The sequence below is a fragment of the Zalophus californianus genome, chromosome 8, assembly GCF_009762305.2.
Source record: "Zalophus californianus isolate mZalCal1 chromosome 8, mZalCal1.pri.v2, whole genome shotgun sequence".
NCBI classification, from domain to species: Eukaryota; Metazoa; Chordata; class Mammalia; order Carnivora; family Otariidae; genus Zalophus; species Zalophus californianus.
Window position 1 is genome coordinate 30,487,678 of NC_045602.1, and position 22,213 is coordinate 30,509,890.

The 22,213-nt window shown below is 35.1% G+C and overlaps 1 protein-coding gene across 2 annotated transcripts in view; it reads right to left on the reverse strand.

Annotated features, from left to right (window-relative positions):
• The window catches only part of STRN (striatin), a 99,070-nt gene that overhangs the window by 35,606 nt on the left and 41,251 nt on the right, over positions 1–22,213 (reverse strand). For both annotated transcript variants that reach the window (XM_027624105.2, XM_027624106.2), the window contains exons 4-7: positions 15,281–15,359; positions 12,634–12,801; positions 10,568–10,703; positions 4,542–4,677 (exon numbers count right to left, since the gene is read on the reverse strand). In XM_027624105.2, coding sequence (XP_027479906.2) covers positions 4,542–4,677; positions 10,568–10,703; positions 12,634–12,801; positions 15,281–15,359 — 519 coding nt within the window. The remainder of the gene's footprint in view (positions 1–4,541; positions 4,678–10,567; positions 10,704–12,633; positions 12,802–15,280; positions 15,360–22,213) is intronic.

Sequence of the window (22,213 nt, forward strand, 5' to 3'; positions counted from 1 at the left end):
TGTATAAGTCATACAAAATATAATATCTAAGAAACAACAATCAATTCAATTTCCTAGGTAATAAGAAATTTCTCTTGAAAAAGACAAAGAAAAAAAAAAACCCTAGAAGATTTGAGTGACTTTTAGTAAATTAAGCCCAAAAGCTCTAGAAGAAGCCCTCATTTTCTTACTCAATTAGGACTGCTCATAAAAAAATTTATTATGTAATGAGAGATTATTAAGAGATTATACAAAATAGTCTTCAATAATCTTTTCATTTTACAAATTTTATATTTTTGGCATGTGTTCATCAACTAATGATCATTTTTTTTTACAGGCCTTATAAATAGCACTTTTTTTTTTATTTTCAAAAACAACTTTATTCATGACACATATTAAAAAAAAACTCCCACCCCCTGGAAATGAGCTAAAAAAATAAACAAAATCCACCTCCCACCTCCCTGTTCCCACTTCCTCCCATTCCCTCCAAATAAAAGGGAAAAAAAGGCAAAGGAAAACAAAACAAAAAACTGAAAAACAAAAAACGCCCCCAAACCCCCCAAAACAAGGTAGTGCATTTCCCCAGGGGGTAGGGGAATTTACACTGGAGCCGCTGGGAGCGGAACGGAGATCTTCCGGCTACAGAAACCTGCAAAGAAAGACACTCAAAACAGAAAAAGAAACACAAAAGGAAACAAAAGAGATCACCAGGCAATCTGGAGGAGCAGGGAGCCGGAAAAGAGGAGTGGGGTGGGTGGCAGATCTAGCAGGACAGGAGCAGGTGGAGGGGACTGTGAAAGTTAGGGAGAAGATGGAGGGAAGGTAACAAGCAGAACAGTTTGGTGTCCTTCCAGAGCCCTGGGTAAAAAAAAAACCCTCCTACCACCCATGCCCACCTACCCTTGAGCAGCCCCCAGGGGGGTGAAGTGGGACAGGGAAACAAGGGGAGCAGTTTGAGCAGTTGAGACGTGTCCATGGCGAATCCCCAGAGTGAATGAGCAGCCCCCTGCCCCACTCCCTGGGCCTTCCCCTACTCCCCAAAGCAGGTCCCTCCTCAGCAGCTAGTTATGGGATTCTCCCCCTTCCACAGTATATCTTTTTTTTTTTAATTAAATAGCACTTTGTGAACTTATCAGTCAACCTTCATTCAAAATTTAAAGCAATTTAAGTGATTTGTTTACAAATTCATAAAAAGGAAACTGAGCTCTTAGTAGATAAGAAATTCAATCATTAATTTTCACTATTACAGGAGAAGAAAATTTAAAGAATGTGTTATATATTTTATATTAGTGTAAAATTACTTATATACTATATAATGCTATGTTTTAGCTCAGAACTCTCACTTGAATTCAAGACTCATATATCCAACTGCCCTAGACTCTACATTTCCATTAGAAAGTCTAACAGATCTCAAACTAAATGTAAAAAACCAAATTCCCAATCTTCCAAATCCAGTGTTTCATCATCCTTCCATTTGCTCAGACCAAAAACCTCCCTTTTCTTCCATATTTCACATCAAGTATTTCACAAAATACTGTTTTTTCTATCTTCCAAACACATCCAGAAACTGACTACTTAGCACATTCTCTACTTCTCTAATCTCTTAGTCTCTTGCTAGAATTACTCCAATAATCGTCTCCTCTCCCCTCACACCAAGACTATTATCAACACTGGGTTCTCTCTCAATAAAGCCAGAATGATGCTTTAAAATCAAAGTCAGATCATGGCACCCTTCTGCTCAAATTCCTCCTGTGGTTCCCCATCTCACCAGTGGTCTATGGCCCTACATGATTTGGTCATTTCTTACCAAATTCCCCCTTAGAATCACTCTGCTCTAGCCATTCTGATGTCCTTGAATTCCTCAAGCATATCAAGGCTGCTGCTATCTTGGGGCATTTGCTGTGGCTTTCTTTTTCCTGAATATTTCTTCCCTGGAAACCATATTGCTAACCCACCAATCAACTTTGAGTCATCTGTCCAAATGTTACCCCCCCAATGGGACCTACCCCATTACAATTTTAAATTGTAATCTGTCCCCTCCACTTCACCCCAACCCCAGCACTCTCTATTCCCCTTACTCTGTTCTACTTTTTCTATTTTCCATAGCATTATCACCCTCTGACATGCTCTATCATTTATGTTTATTAAAGCTTATTGTCTACATTCTCTTAGTAGCCTATATGGACCACAGGGGTAGGGATCTTCACCAAATGATTTGGCACATACAAAGCATTTGATCAGTATTTGTTGAATGACTGGAATAAACCAAAATGAATCGGAACAAATAGGAACCTATTTTTAACAAGTTAAATTTCAATCTACAGGTCAAAAAACTTAATTGGGCTCCTGAAAAGATTAAACATAATAAATTTAAAAACTCAACATTTTTATAGTTCTAACTATAATCTATCAATAATAAAAAGTTTCTACTTTCCCAGAAAGATCTAACAATTAAAAATGTTAATACTTCAGCAATCAGGTCTTATTAATTTAAACTGGGTAGCTTTTGGATCCTACAACGTCTTCAGTTTTTTAAATTAAAAGTTAAGCCTTATTGTAATCTTCACTATACTCACAACAATAGTAATGGAAGATCATGGAAGATGTGTGGTTAAAATCTATTTACTTGCCAGAAACTAAAGAGATTCTTAACCTAGGCATATTCACTCCGTTTTTAAGGGGGAAAGGGAAAAATAAATAAAGCACTTAAAATGGTTTAAAAGTCCATTCAACTAAACAGGATTTGCAATCTAGTTCTTTTAATTGCTTAAAAGTGAAATTTTCTGAATATGAACAATAAAATCCTAAAAACACACAAGGCTAAACTCCTGATAAGGAAACCTCTAGTCAAATGAAAGATTCCATTCACTCATATTCAGAAATACCCAGTACACTACTAAAGAGTAAGACAGCTCAAAGGTGAGACCAGTCACTCATGTTTTCACCAGTAACTTCCTAGGAGGTTAGCTGAAAACGTACACACATGTATCATATAAACTCTGGGCCATGACTCGCACTATAAAACAAAAGAAGTGACACAAGAAACAATGCTTTGGAGAGAAATGAATCACGAAACCCTTGCAGTAAGACTGACAATGAAAAAAGCCAACTATTATTTATGCAGATGTATGACTCCTCAGAGAAAGACTTCTGTGTAGACAGTGGATCTAGCTATATTGGTAGAACTGGTGTCTAAAAGATCTGAGTAACTTGATAAATAAACTCAGTAGTAACAATACAGAAAAGAGATTTTACTTCAATATCCCCTTGGTTTCCAAACTTTGTTCTGTTGCAAAAAAAAAATAATAATAATTATAGTCACTTTACAGCCATTATATATTTCAATGACTAATTGTCCCGTATAATTACCATCAGATATTTGCCACAAAAAAGGAAAAGAAGTGGCTTTGTTCCTTGACTACAAAAAATTCTCAACAGGTATTTGTGTTCTCTGAAGCCAAACTGATGGTATTTTGTGATCCACAAGATGTTGGGTTATGCATAAATTATTAAGAAACTTGGGTTTTTACTCCCAGAATATGATGTTCATTCTTAAGAAACTCTGCAGGATCATGTATGGGATAAGAACAGTTTTGTAAGTATGTAAAGATGTCATAAATAAATAATACCTCAATTTAAAAAAAATAATAATAGTCACTTTATAACCATTATATATTTCAAAGACTAATTATCCTGTATAATAATTACCTTCAGATATTTGCCACAAAAAAGGAAAAGAAGTGGCATCATAAGAGTTCCTGAAGGTAAAGCCCCAAGGAAAGCCCCCAATTTAAAACCAGGATAGTTACTGATTCTCTAACTCTGTCTTTAAAGAACATAAAACCACAACTAAGGGAGTCCTGGAATTCTTCAATCTCAACAGAAAATTTTCTCTCATTCTCAATATCTGTCTCACTCATACTACATGTACACACACCTGCTAGAACTGATCACTTTTGAAGAATTCATCACAATCCTACCTTACTGATAGCAACAATTCATTTCCAAACCCAAAGAACAATCTATGCTTTAGAAGTCTTCCCCCAAATACTTGTTTTACCTCATTAGATGTTTAAAATATTAAATCTGTTTAGAACAATTTGCACCAAAAAATTCTATGCCTTGCACAAACTGCTGAAATCTGCCTAGATTGAATAACTATAGTTTTTTAAATTTATACTTCTTTTTCACAGAAGATGCCAGAGATGAGTCTCTAAAAACTCTTCTATTACATTCTCAAACTCAATTTCCACAAAATCCAGATTTGCAAGTTCTACTATCTAGGCAGGAAACATAGAACATTCTGTGTATGGATTCAAATTATTTTCATGGTATACTGCTCATATTAAAAAAAGATAACTAGTTGTACAGCTTCCTTTAAACATGCACACACAGATATACACCCTGGATAAAAGGTGACAACAGTAAAAAGTTCATAGGATGTTCAAAATTTCAACATTATAAGAAATTTACAGTGTTCTTCAAGATGTTGCCCTCCTGGTAAAATACTAGTTTCTTTTGTTTACTTAACACCTTTGGCTGGATCCAGTATGTTTCCTTACCCCATTCTGTTCCATCACCTGCACTTCTAGACTCATTGTCTCCTTCCTCTGATGTAACCAAGAAGTCAAATTCCTTTAGAGCTTCTTTTGTATCTCGATCTTCACTGCTATCAGGTAATGCTTTTTTCCTAACAATCTAATGAAAAAACATGCTAAGTTAAAATTTTAGGGTATATTATGAAATTTATTTAAATAAAGGAAAACAGTATCTTTTTTTAAAATTTTTTATTGTTAATCACCATACATTACATCATTAGTTTTTGATGTAGTGTTCTATGACTCATAGTTTGTGCATAACACCCAGTGCTCCACGTAGAATGTGCCCTCTTTAATACCCATCACCAGGCTAACCCATCCCCCCATCCTCCTTCCCTCTAGAACCCTCAAGTTTGTTTTTCAGAGTCCATCGTCTCTCATGGTTCGTCTCCCCCTCCGACTTACTCCCCTTCATTCTTCCCCTCCTGCTATCTTCTTCTTTTTCTTTTTTCTTAACATATGTTGCATTATTTGTTTCAGAGGTACAGGTCTGTGATTCAACAGTCTTGCACAATTCACAGCGCTCACCATAGCACATACCCTCCCCAATGTCTATCACCCAGCCACCCCATCCCTCCCACCCCCCACCACTCCAGCAACACTCAAGTTGAAAACAGTATCTCTTTATCACTGAATGAGGAAACCCAATTATTGGCTTCTTCAGAAAGTATACCTTTGTTATGTTAAATAGCTATAATACTTAACCAATTCAATGTAAAACAGGTATCATTTAAAAAAGATATACATTACACATTTTAAAGTAATAATTTAAACTGTTCAAGGATAGCTTGTTTTGAGTAAGCTAATGAAATCATATATTGAAAACACTGGAATATAAGATAGGTATTTAAATTATAAATAGATGAAAAATGTGCCTGACATACTACTGTACTATGAGAACTACAACCATATCCTCATATTTCTTGGATGCACTGTGCAATGTACAGACATTCTAATCTAACCAAAAAGAGAACCACTTCATAAAATACAAGAGTTTTACAGAATATAACGATGATAAATGTTAACTCTACTACATAAGTCCCTAAAAAAATCTAAAATTATAAAAACTACAAACTCATAAATGCATGCCTCAAGTCTCAGAAAGTATGGTATTAGAGAAGGAAAAAAACTTCCCCCAGTACCTCTACTGTTCCAACCTTGAATCAGTTTTCTCTAATAACTCTTTATATATTCAAATTTTTTCTAAAATACTGATCTTTCCAAGTGGGACTTGACTTAGATTCAATAGCCAATCTGATAAGGGCTGTTATGTCTTGTTTTCATGTATTTACGAATATCGCTGGAATCACAAATCCAGTTGGAGGACTGAAATTTAGGCTTAATGTATGCAGAGATAACTTTTGAGATCTCTATGTCAAAACTCTTTATGAAATTATCTTCTTTTTAGTCACCTCCATTACCAGAAGCCCAAAGAAATTAGGATGAATGGTTTGCAGCTTCTTTTGATAAAATGGATTCACTATCTCAGCTTCTCCGGGCCTCAGCTTCTTCACTTCATGCAAAATGGAAATAGCATGACCTGATCAAACTTTATCACTGAGTTACTGCAAGTGGATTAAAATTATAAGGGTTCAACAAAGTGATCAATGGGACAGAATACAGAGCCTAGAAAGACTCTAAGAGGTAACAAATACCTGACTTGTACGCCCCTGTTCTCATGCTCATTCCTGGTATCACTCACCAATCACAGCACTTTTCATCTAAGATCAGATACAGCCTCAGAAATCTTTCTCAGTGAAACAGTATGGAAGTTCCTCAGAAAGTTAAAAACAGAGCTACCCTACAACTCAGCAATTGCACTACTCAGTATTTTAGATAAATACTGAGTTTAGATACAAAAATGCTAGATTTAGATACAAAAATGCTGATGATTCAAAGGAGCACATGTACCCCAATATTACAGCAGCACTATGAACAACAGCCACATTATGGAAACAGCTCAAAGGTCCATGGACAGATGAATGGATAAGGAAGATGTGGTATAGATATACAATGGAATATTAGCCATCCAAAAATGAAATCTTGCCATTTGCAACAACACGGATGGAGCTATAGAGTATAATGCTAAATGAAATAAGTCAGTCAGAGAAAGACAAGTATCATATGATTTCACTCACTTGTGGAATTTAAGTAACAAAACATGAATATAGGGGAAGGGAAGGAAAAATAAAATAAGATCAAAACAGAGAAGGAGGCAAACCATAAGAGACTCCTAACTATAGAGAACAAACTGAGGGTTGCTGGAAGAGAGGTAGGTGGGAGGATGGGCGAAATGGGTGATGGGCATTAAGGAGGGCACTTGTTACAATGAGCACTAGGTAGTATATGTAAGCGATGAATCACTAAATTATATTCCTGAAACCAATACTACATTATATATTAACTAACTTGAATTTCAATTAAAAAAAAAAAAAATCCTTCTCAGTGTAGCACTCCAGGAAGCCACTATCAGAAGAAAGCTGGTGCAGTAGATGAAACCTAATCTGCCTTCACTACCCTGGTATATATAAAAACTGAATAGGAGAAATCAAGGATTCTTTAATGCTGCTAGAATAACTGGTTTAACTATTTAGAGTATTTCCCTAAAACCTAGACATACTTTTATGTTTACAGCATATTCCAATCTCCCATCCAGCAAATCTAAATAAATAATAAAAAAAATGTTTAAAAAAATATTCATGAGAGACAGAGAGAGAGAAAGAGAGGCAGAGGGAGAAGCAGGCTCCCAAGGAGCAGGGAGCCTGATGCGGGACTCGATCCCAGGACCCTGGGATCATGACCTGAGCCAAAGGCAGACGCTTAATCATCTGAGCCACCCAGGCGCCCCAGCAATCTATTAAACAAAAAAGTTTGACATACTGAGTACAGAAAACCCATGCTGAAGGTGTATTCTTTTGTAACTATATGCTAATAGTTTTTTCTAATTTTCTCTGGGCAGCCAAACTAAGGTAGAAAAGTATCCCTGAAGAGTTATACCAATAGAAGACACTGACCTTCATTGTTCCACAAATAAACACACTGCCTAATTCATCTTCTTTCACCCTAGAGGCTTGATTTCTCCCTTCCCCCAACCCCGATGAGACACCAGATATGAATTAGAGGGGCCATCACCAACACCTTGTAGATAGAGAATTCTTGTTCTCAATGCCTGATGAAAAGGGCAAGGAAAATACGTAAGTATCTGGAACCTTATATTGAAAAGCTGAATGTATTTTCAACATTCTAATTACTAAATATGGTAATAAGTCACAAAATTAACTCCTTGGGAAAAAATCTGTTTCTAGGTCTCTCCTCCATATAACCTTATGAATGAAGATACGGTAAGTTGCAGGCCACTTTCCATCAAGTCTCCCACTTAAATAAAAACTCCTGTGTTTTTAATGGTTAGGCATATAAGAAAAGTGCAGTTGCCAACAGAGAGTAGGATTAGTAAATGGGAAGGGGTGGGGTTTGTTATAATAAGTATATATTACTTTTCCTTACCTTCCAGATTCTACTCCACTCCTACCTCTAATGAGTTTAGAAGGCAACTTAAGAATTAAGGCAAACACAAAAAAGTTATAGGTTGCACAGGGTGCCACAAAGATTAGAAAAAAGGATAGACGGCCACTTTGGTTTTAAAACCATTAGAAGAAACAACACAGATGGGGATGACACAATAGTTAATGATTCTTAATCCCATTCCTTTTCCTCCTAAAGTATCTGAATGTGGAGACTAAATCTTGCTGGTGAAGTTATCCTTCAAACATTTTAAAGTTGATCACTTTTTATACACATGTATAATTTCAAGGTCATTATTACACTTAACTAATGATACTATGGTGAGAATGCAAAACAATGATGGTAAAGAAAAATAAGGTGAAGAGGTTGATCATGAGGAAGGAGGAGATATAGAGGAGGGATATGATCCAGAATATAACCCAAAGAATAATCAAACTCCAATAGAGGGTAGAGAGCAAGAAGACAGCATATGCAGCTACACACAAATGATAGTTACTAATAATCTATGTCTCTATATTTTTTTAGTTGAATCTACCAGACTATTTTGATTAAAGAAATAAAATAACAGTTTAAAAACCTGTTTGTTCTACTAAAGATTTTAATTGCAATAAATCTTTTAAGTCATGCTTACTCATTGCTACATAGAGTTAGACTGTGAAAGTCCTTTTGGTATGTAGCTATTAGCCTGCAGCTGTGAAAATTAATGTAATATATCCTAAAACTTAACAAAGCTGTTACAAAGAAACCAATTATTTGTTTAGGGATAATTTTTCCTGAAAAACTAAAGGATTTTTGAGTCCATGCTTAAATGGGGTTAAGTATGTTTATATTAGCTATGCCTTCACTGGTTGGTCACAGAATTGCTATAATCTGCACTAACTGCAAGACAGGAACTTTATGAATTTGATTACTTAAAAAGAAACCAGGTTATGGTTAGGAATTTCTAGTAAGACCATACTTAATACTTAAAGCATGATAATCAATTATCATTTACCACTGAGCTAAGAATAAAGTATTTTGATGGGAAAATAATATTTCAATGCAACTGGCCCACAGAAATCACAAAGCAGTACAAAACTTCCAAATGAACAGGACAGAGAAAAAGTATCATACAAGTTTAGGCATTTTCTTTTACTAGAGTAAATTAAAACATATGCTATTACTACCTGTTTGGATAAGAAAAATTGGGGTAACTACTTGAAGTTCAAATAATATCCATGGCAAGGCTATATCAGCAGAATACTACTGCAGAGTGGCTCAAGGAAACAATAATCTGGAAGTAATAATTTGAGAGTCTCTGATGGAAGCAGAGGACATAAAGGAGAGAAGTTATACCCAGAAAACATTTATATCATTTTTCATATATAGCATCTCATTTATTGCTCACAAAATCCTCGAAGAGAAGATGGGTATTTATAATTCCCATTTTACAAACTAAAAAACTAAGCCTGAAGGGTAAGAAGCACGGATAACTAGTGACAGAACTGGGACTTAAACCCAAAGCTTTCAACTCTAGGTCCAGTGGACTTCACTACCTTGCTTTCTTCCTTACTCTTCTTAAATAAACATGAAAGAGGAAATGTAAACATTTTCCTAGACAAAACAAAGCATGCCCTCATCTATTACTTAAAGAGAGGAGGAGGAGGAGGGAGGAAGGAGAGAGAGAAGAGAGGAGAAGGAAGAAAAAGTAGGGGGAAAAACAGGGAAGAAAGGAAAAAAACAAAAACAAAAAACCAGGAGGAGCTGAAGGTGACAGAATGGAGAAGAGAAAGGAGAAGAAGCAAGAGACACCTCTTATTCCAAGAAACTACCATGGGAAAGTCAATAAACCTATAAAGATCTAAACAAAACTACAGAATAACTTTAAACAAGTTTGAAGAAATCTAATGGAACAGTTCTAAAAATCTGTAACATTTGTCTACCAAAGCAACCCAGACAAGAAAGACAAAACTGCATCAATTAGAGGGGATGCCAGTCGCCATCAGGTACCATAATGGGTCTGTCAGTTCTATTGTCTTATAGCACCAACAACACTGCTTTGTTATAACACAAACATTTTTACCATATTCACCAGCTCTATTGAACTATTAAAATGTTTAATGAGTTAATAAATCAAAGAGTGAGGACCTTTAAAGATTTTTTAAATTTTTGTAAGTAATCTCTCTACCCAATGTGGGGCTCAAACTCACAATCCCAAGATCAAGAGTCATGTGCTCTACCAACTGAGTGAGGCACCCAGGTGCCCAAGAGGGTAAGGACCTTTTAAGAGAAAGCTGCCATCCTAAAAATATTACTGAATTTAAACTCAATACTAAAAACTCTTAGATGAAATTTCCCCAAATTCATGAAAAAAAGTTAAGGATTTAGGTTGAACCAATGGATTTTTTTTTAAATTTTTTTCACTTGGATTATTTTTAAAGTAACCATAATGATCCCTAAAAATATTAGTATCTGTGTATCCAACTCACCGTTGAAGTATCAATGATGCTTTTCTCTCTTCCATCAAGGTCATCATCTTCATCTTCATCACTGAAATCTGCAGCTGCACTTTCAAGGAATTTGAAATTATCCAGCACGGAGGCAGAATCTGTTAACTCGGATTTTCTGGTTTAGAACATGTACACCTTGCTCAGTTAATTTTCTAAACTCAACATAAGAATTAATCTATATGTTGCACTAACTTCTGTTTACATTGTAACTATGATCCCTCAAATCATATTATGAACTACACTGATTCTTATCCATCATATTTCCATGGATTTTAATTGGCAAAGCACAACAGAAGTGGTTACTCTTTTAAAAGTACTTTGCAGTCATATCTATTTAGGTTAATTAATATAAAGAATACCCCTCCTGATTCAGTATTCTTTTGATCCTTAAGTCAACTTTAATGTCTTTCTTTTTAAAAATATTTTTCTTATTACCTCTACTTCTATTTTTCTTTATTCTTTTCCTCTCTGCAACTCTTCCTCTGACATGTGAATTTCTATAACTAAGAAAATAGCTAGTAGATACATCAGTTTTCTCTGACACAATCCTATATTTCTACTGAACAGCTAAGGAGTTGAAAAAAACAAATACACATAAAGCTACTAAAGATAACTTAAGTCAAACTAATATTACTACAAAACTTGATCCTGTTAATGAATAAACCATTGATTTTTTGAAATGATTGACTTTTCAAATACGTAAGATTTTAATTTGGTTTTCTCAAAATAAATTTAGTAAATAATTTCCTAATGGCCAGAATAGGATGATTTCTCTCCAGTTCATTAGGAAATGTTTTAGATAACAAGGCATTTTCTTAAAGAAAATTTAGCCACAACTCTAGACAACATTTCTAAGATAAATCTTAAATTTCAAATCTGGGGAGAGCTATGTTTTTGGTATCTTCCACCGTATTCTCTATCCCTACACAAATGAGACAGATTCGGAATAATACCCTTGTCAGTTCCAAAAGACAGGTCAAGGGCAAAACACAAGACAACTCAAGAGGCCTTTTCTGAACATCTTTATAATGACTTATAATAACCCTGTAGGTAAAACTATAACCAGAAATAAGGCCTACATTGTCTATGCCTACACAAAGAAACAATCTAATCTTACATTTGTATAAATAAGTTAATGCAGTCTTAAATATTAATGAATATATTTAAGAAGGCTCCAGTGACATTTATTTATAAAAGTTCGTTTATAGGAGTCCATCCTATTTTTGAACCTTTACCTAAATCCCATTAATTTTAATGTTCCAAATAACAGAAATGATGTTCTCACTAGAAAATGTATAGAATTCAATTAAAACCATTCTTATAGTCCAAACATGCAGTAAAATGAAGAAAAATAATATTCAAACAATAAAAAAATTTAAAGAAAAAAAAAAATTCAAATCCCCCCAAAAAAAAGAATCATGCCAAATTTATTTTCAATAAAGAATGTCCTTATTTAACTACTCATGTTCATTTTAAGCAGAATTACATATAATTGTATGACACATGATCCAAAAAGCAAAACAAAATATTTCAAACAGCTACTGAATTTTCCACTTTTCTATCAATTAAAAACATACACTTAATATAGATATTTTTCAAAGGAAAAGATGAGTTACGGTATTATTAAATACACAAATGGCTAAGAAAACATTTACTTCTAAGAAATTTGAGGAATTTATAGGATTTTTAGGTCACCAGGAATGAAATTACATTCTTCTAAGATTTGAACTGAATCTCCTAAAGATGATCTTTTGTGAAGTTCTAATAGTAAATGACTGAGCTTCAAGATATTAAAATCTGTATTAAACCTACAGATTTCAAGCAAATAAAAATATCTTTAAAATATTCTTAAAATAATCATAAATAACTCTAATCCCTATGGGTTATCTTCTACCAAATGAAATTTCAATTTTTTAATTCAACTTTATAATAAATCATTTCTGTAGCAGTATCTAAAATGCAAGTATCACAAGTGTCACCCATAAACCAAAACTATTTAATAAGCACTAAAATTTTAGCTAAAACTTTCTAGACAGAATACTTACCCAATCATTGCCGTCTCTTTAACTTCGGCCTCTGTGCCATTTATAACTGAATCCTGATTTTTGTCATCTTCCCTGTCAGTGACATCACTTGAAAAGCCCAACAAAGCTCGCACTCGTTTAGATTTCACATCTAGAATGGTATCTGTGTAACCCACCTCCTGTAGATACCTGCATGTGAAGAAGATCCTTACAATTCAGTCATATTGGAATCAGTATTCTATAACTTAACATGTAAATAAAAGTATTTCATTAAATTCATTGCCTGCGTAAGACTTAACAGTACAGTACTATGCTAGTAAGATGTGCTAATAAATAATCTTCCAGCTGCAGATGGAGCTGTCTCTTGCAGTACCAGCCTCTATGGTCACTGAAAAAAAATCAAAGAACTATACAATACACCATTCATTACATTTATCATAAGAAGAAGCTGTTCCTTAATATACCTAATAGCACATTCTTTCTTCTAGGCAGCAAACTCACTCTCAGATTCTTACAACAGTAATTATTATAACCAGTAGTTTTTTGTTTTTTTTTTTTTTACATTTCCGATATAGAAAGTTATTGAATCGTTTGAGATCCAGAGAGGATATTTCTAGCATATTTGGTTTCCTCCATGACACACAAGAAGAGTATATTCCAAAGAGTCATTTCTACAGAAAGGAAGCTTTTATCCTGAGACAACTCTAAAATAAAAATAGCCCACAGTTCAACTGTGGATGTGGGATGACTGTGTGCACGTGGGAGTGTGTGTTACAGAGAGGCAGCAGAAGAAAAGAGAATAGTTTTGTACTGAGAACTAGATCTGGGTCTAAAGCCCATTTCTGCTACTTTCTTCCTGTGTTAACTTTAATTCTCCTGGACCTCAGTTTTCTTCCCCCTAAAAGTGGCACAACTCGTTTAGTGGATGACATAAAGAAGGCACTCAATATCCATTAACAACAAAGATGACAAAAAAAGACCAAAAGGAATATGAAAAAGGCAAATGTCATTACTAATGCCATTAACAAATGTGATAGACAAATATTAGGCATGAACCTGTAAGTAAGCAGCAAATCTATGACATTAAGGAGAAAACAAAGGTGGACAAGATAACCAGTCTGAAGTCAGTTTATTTCAACATCTGGTATTAACAGATTAACAGCTCAAAGACATATTTCACAAAGATATGTGACCAAAGTGGAGTAAGTGTATCTTATCAAATCAAGATACTCATTTTTCAATACTATCTGATATTTACAGAAAGGTTTTGATTAAAATTTGGACAATAAATGTTTAACTTTCTTGAATTTAATCAGTTCTTACAAACCAACAGGTTTTTCTGTTCTAAACAAATATTGGATACATATCTTTGGCAACAAAATCACATTAGAGATAACTGTTTCAAAAACCGCTCTTTCCATAGGTAAGTTGGCTTTACTCAGTAGCTACCTCCCTTAATTCATTGATAAAATGTCACCTTTACTTTAAAGAGACAGATTTATGAGTCTTAAAGTTTTTGAAAACTATCTCAGATTGCTTACTACAGTAACTACTTCTCATAAAAAAGAAAATGAGCACTTTAAAAACACATTTATGAAAGAAATGTAATACATCATATTTAAGACCAAGGTGAGGGCACGAGGAAAACCACTTATTAAATGTTAGTGAATTCTCATTTTTTTCTAATGCTGAATAGATAACAAATACATAAAAGGAGACATTTTAATATTCTCTTCCCATTAGGCAAAAGAAATGGTTGGCACAAATCCACTCTGGAAACCACTGGTGCAGACTACTCACAAGAAACTCAAAACTCCAAAAACATTTCATTTTAATGAAGCACAAATCAGAATACCAATTTCAAATGTGATATGCAAGGATAAGGCAGTGAGCTAGTTAAGTGGGCTGTAGCCTACCACCTGACATGTGAACCTCATTCCAGCTTTGTTTCCTCTTTATAGTCTCAAATACACATTTTATAGAAGAAACTACATGGTAATGCAGTATTTGCAAATTTGGGAAGTTAAAAAAGTTCTTCAATCTATTTAAAATAGAAAGTTAAAAAACATAACACAAAATTACATCTAAATATTGATTAGACTTACATTAAGACATACCTATGTTCAGGTATAAAAGATGCAAAAGGTAACTTTAAGGGTATAGAATTCTTTTTTAAAAAAAGATTTTATTTATTTATTTGAGAGAGAAAGCAGAAGCAGGGGAGGGGGAGGGGTAGAGGGAGAAGCAGACTCCCCGCTGAGCAGGAAGCCCAATGCGGGGCTTGATCCCAGGATCCTGGGATCATGACCTAAGTGGAAGGCAGATGCTTAACGACTCAGCCACCCAGGTGCCCCTAGAATTCTTTCAAATGTAAACATAAGTGTATATTAAAATTTAGAAGCTTAAAGGTATACTCTTTAAGTTAAAATTATAAAAACAGAATTTATTCTTGGTAATTCTTATTAATATTTAATGAAAAATAAAACCTATCACAGAGGAAAAAATGTTTACTATGAAAAAGGAACAACAATTCAATTAAGCTTTTTCACAGCAGCAGTCTTAATAATAAAAGATAAAATTATTGAGTTGAAAATGCAAAAAAAAAAAATACATATATATGTATCCTGATGAAAACAGACTTTTCTTTGTTTGACCACGGGATACTTACTGTCTGAGTAGTTGTCGACCTTGTTTCCACATTAACTGGCTGTTTTGCTGTGGCTGTACCTCTGTTTCATTACCTTCATCTGGAAAACATTAAATCATAATAAAAGTACCTTGTTTTATTCATTAGAGGGCATCTCAATTCATAAAATATGTCCAATAAAAATTTTTAAGATTAAGAATATGCAAAACTACACTGTAAGGTATATTTTAGGACAATGTATATTGTTTTTTTAATCTAATTTCCATAACAAAAATAATATAGATTCATGATTGCTACTAGATTCCCCTGAGCATAGGAGAACAAAAATAAAGACATTTTCCCAATCTCTAGTAGCCTGAGAATTTTCATCCAGGACAAAGACCTATTCAAATGAAGTCACACAATAAGAGTCAAATGAAAGTATTATGGAGCACCACATCAGAGCTAGAACAAAGCACTCAGGAATGATGACAGAAAAGCCAGTTTGGTAAAGGGTAGATAGGAAAGAAATAACTTCAATCCAAATCTATTTCCTTCACTAGTTACTAAATGAAAATTTCAAGTATTCTTTTGAAGACATTCTTTGAATGAAAACACCTAAGAAATCTTGTAAAGCTTAAATGCATCATTTGGTAGAAAGTGAACCCTTGCAAGAGGATAGTAAAATAAAAAGAGCCTTCTCTGTGATAAATCTGGACTACAGAATTTCCAAACTATACTCGGATTAACTTTAAAAATACAAAAAAGTTCACACTTTCTATCAGCCCTTGATCAAACTATAAGAAACTGTGATCTTTTTACAGGGTTTTAGTCACATGGAGATGTAAGAGAGACTGGGAAAATTTGTTTTATGATATTGATGTTAAGCATTTACTGTGTTCCAGATGCTGTGTTAAAAACACATTCATTATCTCTTTTAATCTTTACAACCTCAAAAGATAGGTGTTATTACTATCCCTATTTTAAAGATGAGAAAGATGAGTTTTATAAGTTAATTGTATGATTTCCAAGTTAGAAACACAGTTGTAAGTGCTGAAATCACGTCTGACTCCAGAGCTCATGTATTTAAAGAAATATGTAAATAAGAATGAGATCTTCCATTTTCATTTTTCTCTTAAATTAATTAGGCCAAGCTCTGTGATATACCAAAGAAACAGCAGTAGACCAGACTGTGGCAGGAGGATTAAGTTATCTCAACAAGGTAGATTACTTTGGGATAATCTCAGAAGGTATATAGTTTAAAAAAGGGGCAAAAATAATGTCCCCATACTAAGGAAAAACAACATACATCTTGTTTCCATTGACCCACAAATTCAGGAACTATGGTTCACAAATGGTTCCACAAATTCAGGAATATACTACGGTATGTTCTAATATATCTTCAGTCAAGTAAGCTATACTTGCCAAGTAAGAATACTTACACTGGCATTTTAAAAGACTAAAAATTTCATATGTGAAGGAACTTTTGAGGTCATCTGATTTCCCATCAGTATAGGCCTCTCTATTCCACCCTCAGACATACTCGACTGCCTTTGCCTACTTTGGAAGCTAGTGATGTTACCAAAGTACGACACATACACTCAGTGGAACACTACTTACAAGGAATGAACTATAGATACACACCAACATGAATGAATCTCAAATGCATTATGCTAAATGAGAAAAGCTAGAATCATAAGGCTATATTCTGTGTGATTCTCGAATTCATATGACTTTCTGGAAAAGGCAAAACTATAGGAACATAAAACAGATGAGTGGCTGCCAGGGGATTAGACTGGGGACAAAAGGGTGGACAACAAAGGGCAGTAGTAACGAAACTGTGTTTGTGAAAACACTAAAAAGGTGAATTTTACTTATGTAAATGATGCCTCAATAAAAAATAAATTAAGCCAGGGCGCCTGGGTGGCTCAGTCGTTAAGCGTCTGCCTTCGGCTCAGGTCATGGTCCCAGGGTCCTGGGATCGAGCCCCGCATCGGGCTCCCTGCTCCGCGGGAAGCCTGCTTCTCCCTCTCCCACTCCCTCTGCTTGTGTTCCCTCTCTCACTGTCTCTCTCTCTGACAAATAAATAAATAAAATCTTTAAAAAATAATTAAAAAAAAATAAATAAATAAATTAAGCCAAATCAAGTAAGAATGCATCTTCACCCTCTTTAAAAAAGTGTATCCATGTACTGAGATAAAATCTGACTCCCTGGGTAACATGTTTTAAAAAAAAGTCTGAAGTTAAAAGAGAAAAAAAACTTTTGTACATGTGAACTTGATTTTCCCCACATTCCAATATTCAAGCTAAAATTCACAGCTCTCTCAATCAACTATCAGATTCACTCTCACCTTATCAAGTTTAAAAAAAAATGACATCATACAAAAGTAAGGATTTTAAAGTGGTAAGAGTTGAACCACTTGGCAATAAAAAAAAGTAGTTGACTGGTAGTTCCAGTCAAGTTAGAGTAACAGGGACCCAATTTACCCTCCTGCTTGAAACAACTATAAAACAAAATAGATGAAATCATGGTTAAGACCTGATGTCAGACAACAAAGGACAACAATCCCTGAGAGAAAGGAAACACACAGTGAGCCCTGTGATTATTCCAGCTTACTGCCTTGACAGAGTTTCTAGATTGTGGCATAGGAAGGGGAACAAAAACAGTATCTGAGGAAAGAATGGCTGAAAAGTTGTATATTTCATGAAAACTCTAAATCCACAGATCCAAGAGACTCAATGAACCCCAAGCACAAGAAACATTGGGGGGGTCACCTGGGGACTACACCAAAGCACATCATAATGAAAATGCTTAAAACCAATGACAAAATGAAAAATCTTAAAAGTGCCAGAGAAAAAGGTCACATTCTGCATAAAGAACAGAGATAAGTTTGATAGAAGATATCTCATCAGAAACAATGCAAGCAAGCAAAAGAAAGACTTTCTCAGACACACAAAGGCTGAAAAAACTCATCGGCAGCAGCCCATATCACAGGATATATAAAAGTCCCTGAGGCAGATGGACTATGTATGACACTAGAAAATATGGATCCACACAAAGAATGATGAGCACTGGAAATATATACTTTTTATATTATTTAAATCTCTTTAAAAGAGAATTGACTAACAAAAATAATAATATAGTGCGTGACTTACAAGAGAAGCAAAATATGTGAAAACTGCCAAAGAGAGAGATAGAAATCCATAGTTACAAGGCTCTCATACTATAAGAAGTGGTATATTGTCACTTAAAGACAGACTGTGGTTAAGCTAAAAAAAAAAAAAAAAGTATACCACCAAAATAGCAAAGAGTTATAGCTAATAAGTCAGCAAGAGATAAAATAGAACGATAAAAAAAAAACTAGATTATCCCAAAGAAATCCGTGAGAGGAAAGGGATCAAAGAACAGACTGAACAAACAAAACAAACAGCAAAGGGGGTAGCTTTAAATCTAACCATATCATTAGTCACATTAAATGTAAATGGTCTAAACATCTCGATTAAAAGAATTTGTCACTCTGTATAAAAGTATTCTACTTTTAATATGTACGTGGTTTCTAATATTAAATAAAAGAAGCTAAAATATGGAAGATAAATAAATTTTAACATAACCTGGGGTAAAATTTCCTAAGGTAGAAATGTAAAGGTTTGGATACAGAATAAAATTGGGGGGGGGGGGGGGAGTCAGAAGGGAAACTAATTTTATTGTGAAAAATGTCTCAGAAAAAGTCTGGATTATCAGTTTAAAAATATATATATATATCGTAAATGGATAAAAGAGCAAAGACTAGAAGAATTCCTGCTTCTTTAAAGTTCACCCTGTTTGGGTAAACCCTCTCCTAGTCACTGTCTTCATCACTGTCACCCACAAATCCCTCAGTAACACTTGGAACTAGACTTACACGCTTCCTCTGCAACCAAACGTTTACCTCATCTTGAGCGAAGTTAATATTCATGCCTCCCCACAACCACCACCCTCTCTAGCTGTCATACCTTAGATTTTGTCATTATGAAGAACAGACGCAGATGCAAACTCTCTCTCTCTGAGCGTATTCTTCAGACTCATATTCCCACCTCACTAGTTCTTTCATTTAGCTGGGACCTTAGACCAGGGGCCAGCAAATTACAACCTGCAAGTCAAATGTGGCCTGCCATACTCATTCATTTGTGTGTTGTGGCTACTTTTATGTTAGAATGTCAGAGTTGAGTAGCTGCAACAGAGAACATATGGCCTAAAAAGCCCAAATATTATTATCTGGCCTTTACAGGAAAAGTTTGCTGGCCTGCTCCAGACCACAGCCTATCCCCTCTCTTCTTAGCCTCCATTAGCCTCCTTTTGTCTTCACTTCCTTTCCTCTCTAGTTGTAGTTCACAGTCTATCACTTCAATTATTCTTTAGTCTATGTCCTCAAATTTCTTGTCTCTTTGGTCTCTCCATGAATTCAATGAATTCAACTAGGAACTATTTTCATTCTATTTAATTTTTGTCCAAGCTGTCAAGTATGCAAACCAATGCATCTATATAAACTCATGATCACAATTGTCAACTGGACCCTTAGCTTTTCTCAATCCTACTATTTGTTATCAGTTTGCCCTCCCGCTCATTATTATTTTAAACATTCTCTACTTTTCTTAAACCTATTATACATTCTTAGCAGGTAATCCAGTCTTACACATAAAGCTATCATATTAAATACCCACCACCAAAGTGAAACCCAAACCTACAAATCCATCACCTAACTTCTACATTCTTTCTTGGGAACAATAAAAGACATGCTCCTCCCACCATTCTCCAGCTAATTCAGAATCCAATCTCTGTGCTTCTTCAGATACCTTCCCATTCTGAATATGTCTTCTCTCTCCTTTTTATTTGCTCCTCCTCTAAGAAACACATCACACACACACACACACACACACACACACACACACACACACACACACTTTCCTTGACTCCATGTATACCCTTTCAGCTCTCCCTCTCTTCCACCTTCACAATCTAAGCTTCCTGACTTACAGGTAACTGCACTTAGTCTTCATTTTCCACTCATGTCTTTGTTTCTATCCTTACCTTTCTCCTAAAACCGCCCACAGTAATGACCCATGTGTCACTAAATCTTTTTTAATTATTATGTTAATCACCATACATTACATCATTAGTTTTTGGTGTAGTGTTCCATGATTCATTGTTTGCATATAACACCCAGTGTTCCATGCAGTACATGCCCTCTTTAATACCCATCACCAGGCTAACCCATCCCCCCACCCCCTCCCCTCTAGAACCCTCAGTTTGTTTTTCAGAGTCCATCGTCTCTCATGGTTCGTCTCCCCCTCCGACTTACTCCCCTTCATTCTTCCTTTTTTTTTTTTTAACATATATTGTATTATTTGTTTCAGAGGTACAGATCTGTGAATCTTAAAGCTACTCTTTAGAACCTCTGGTTGTTAATCATAGTGCTTTAGAGTCCTTATTTCTGGAATCCCTCTCTTCTCCTGGTTTCCATCCTACGGTTAAGATAATTCTTATCATTTCCTTTTCACCTTTCTATTCTTCTACCAGTTTTTTAAGTGTTGCCATTCCTCAGGGCTCCAATCCAGGTCCTCTTCTCACCCTGAATAAAGTCTGGAGTGGGAGGTGGGGGGGGGGGGCCTCTTCCTCCTCCACAATGACCTCAGTGCCTTTGGGACCATGTGCTGATGCCTCTCAAATCTACGTATCAAAGCCACACCTCTGGTTTGAGCTCCAGCCATCTTCACTTGATTGCCTAACTAATAAATCCAAAAGCGAACCCATCATCTTCCAAATCTACTTCCTACCTAGTTCTGAGAACTAGAAGTGTGGGGGTCATCTTTGAATGTCCCTTTTTTTCATTCCCTACATCAAAACTGGAACTCATTCCTGCAGATTTTACACTGTATTTCCTGAACACGCCCCCTCTCTCTTCAGGTCCAGTCAGTGCCCTGTCAAGGCAGCCTTCCTCATTTAGCCAGGAGGCTGCAACAGTCCGTTCACCAGGCTCCCTGTCACCGATCCAGCTGCTCTCTGATCCACCTGCTACACTGCTGCCTGTGGGATCTAAGAGAAATCTGATCCTTCAAATACGTTCTCAAAACTCTTAGGATAAAATGTAAATTCCTTAACATATTTTACAAGACCCTTGTAACATACTTTACCATCTGCCCTCCCCACTTCCCCCGCTAATTCTCTAGCTCCATCTAGAAATACTCCTTCCCTCCCTTTCTCTACTAGCCAGTTATTTTATTTCTCAAATGTGCCAGATTCTTCCCCCTGCCTTTTTCCCACCTCTCATTCAGCAAATATTTAGTAAGTTCACTTTCCCTGGCCAATTCTTACTTGTCCTTCAGATGTTAACTTTAAACACCATTTGACTACTTAGGACTAGATATCGTGCTCTATAATACCTTACCTTCCCCATTATACATGTCATTTTACTGTAATCACTTTTTTCTTATCTTCCCTGTAAAAATCCAATAGGGCATTGTTATCTTATTCACTGAATTTGAAGCTAGGTCTGACAAGCATTACATATTTAATATTTGTAAATAAACTGTGAAAAATCAATAGATGGAATTACACTAGGTACTAACCATGTGTTGTATACTAAGAAAATAAACCTGAAAGTTATGAATTATTTCCACTATTTTCCCAGTTTCAGATAAGCAGCAGAGCAATCTCCGAAAGATTAAATAATATCACAAATATTTAAAGTGTCAGGGCAGAGCTGAACTTACATGCATAAGAGTCAAACTTTTTCTATAACCACGTTGTTTACTTATAAACATTTCGTATATGTTGCAATTAGACTTTTGTACTCCTAAAATAATACCTAAAAATAAGGTAACAAACTTTTTTTTATATAAAAATCCTGATTAAATCACTTCTGTGAATCAGACAAGATACTTTTAGGACAGCCTTTAACAAACAGTTTAAATTTAAAACATTTAAGTGAATCTCAA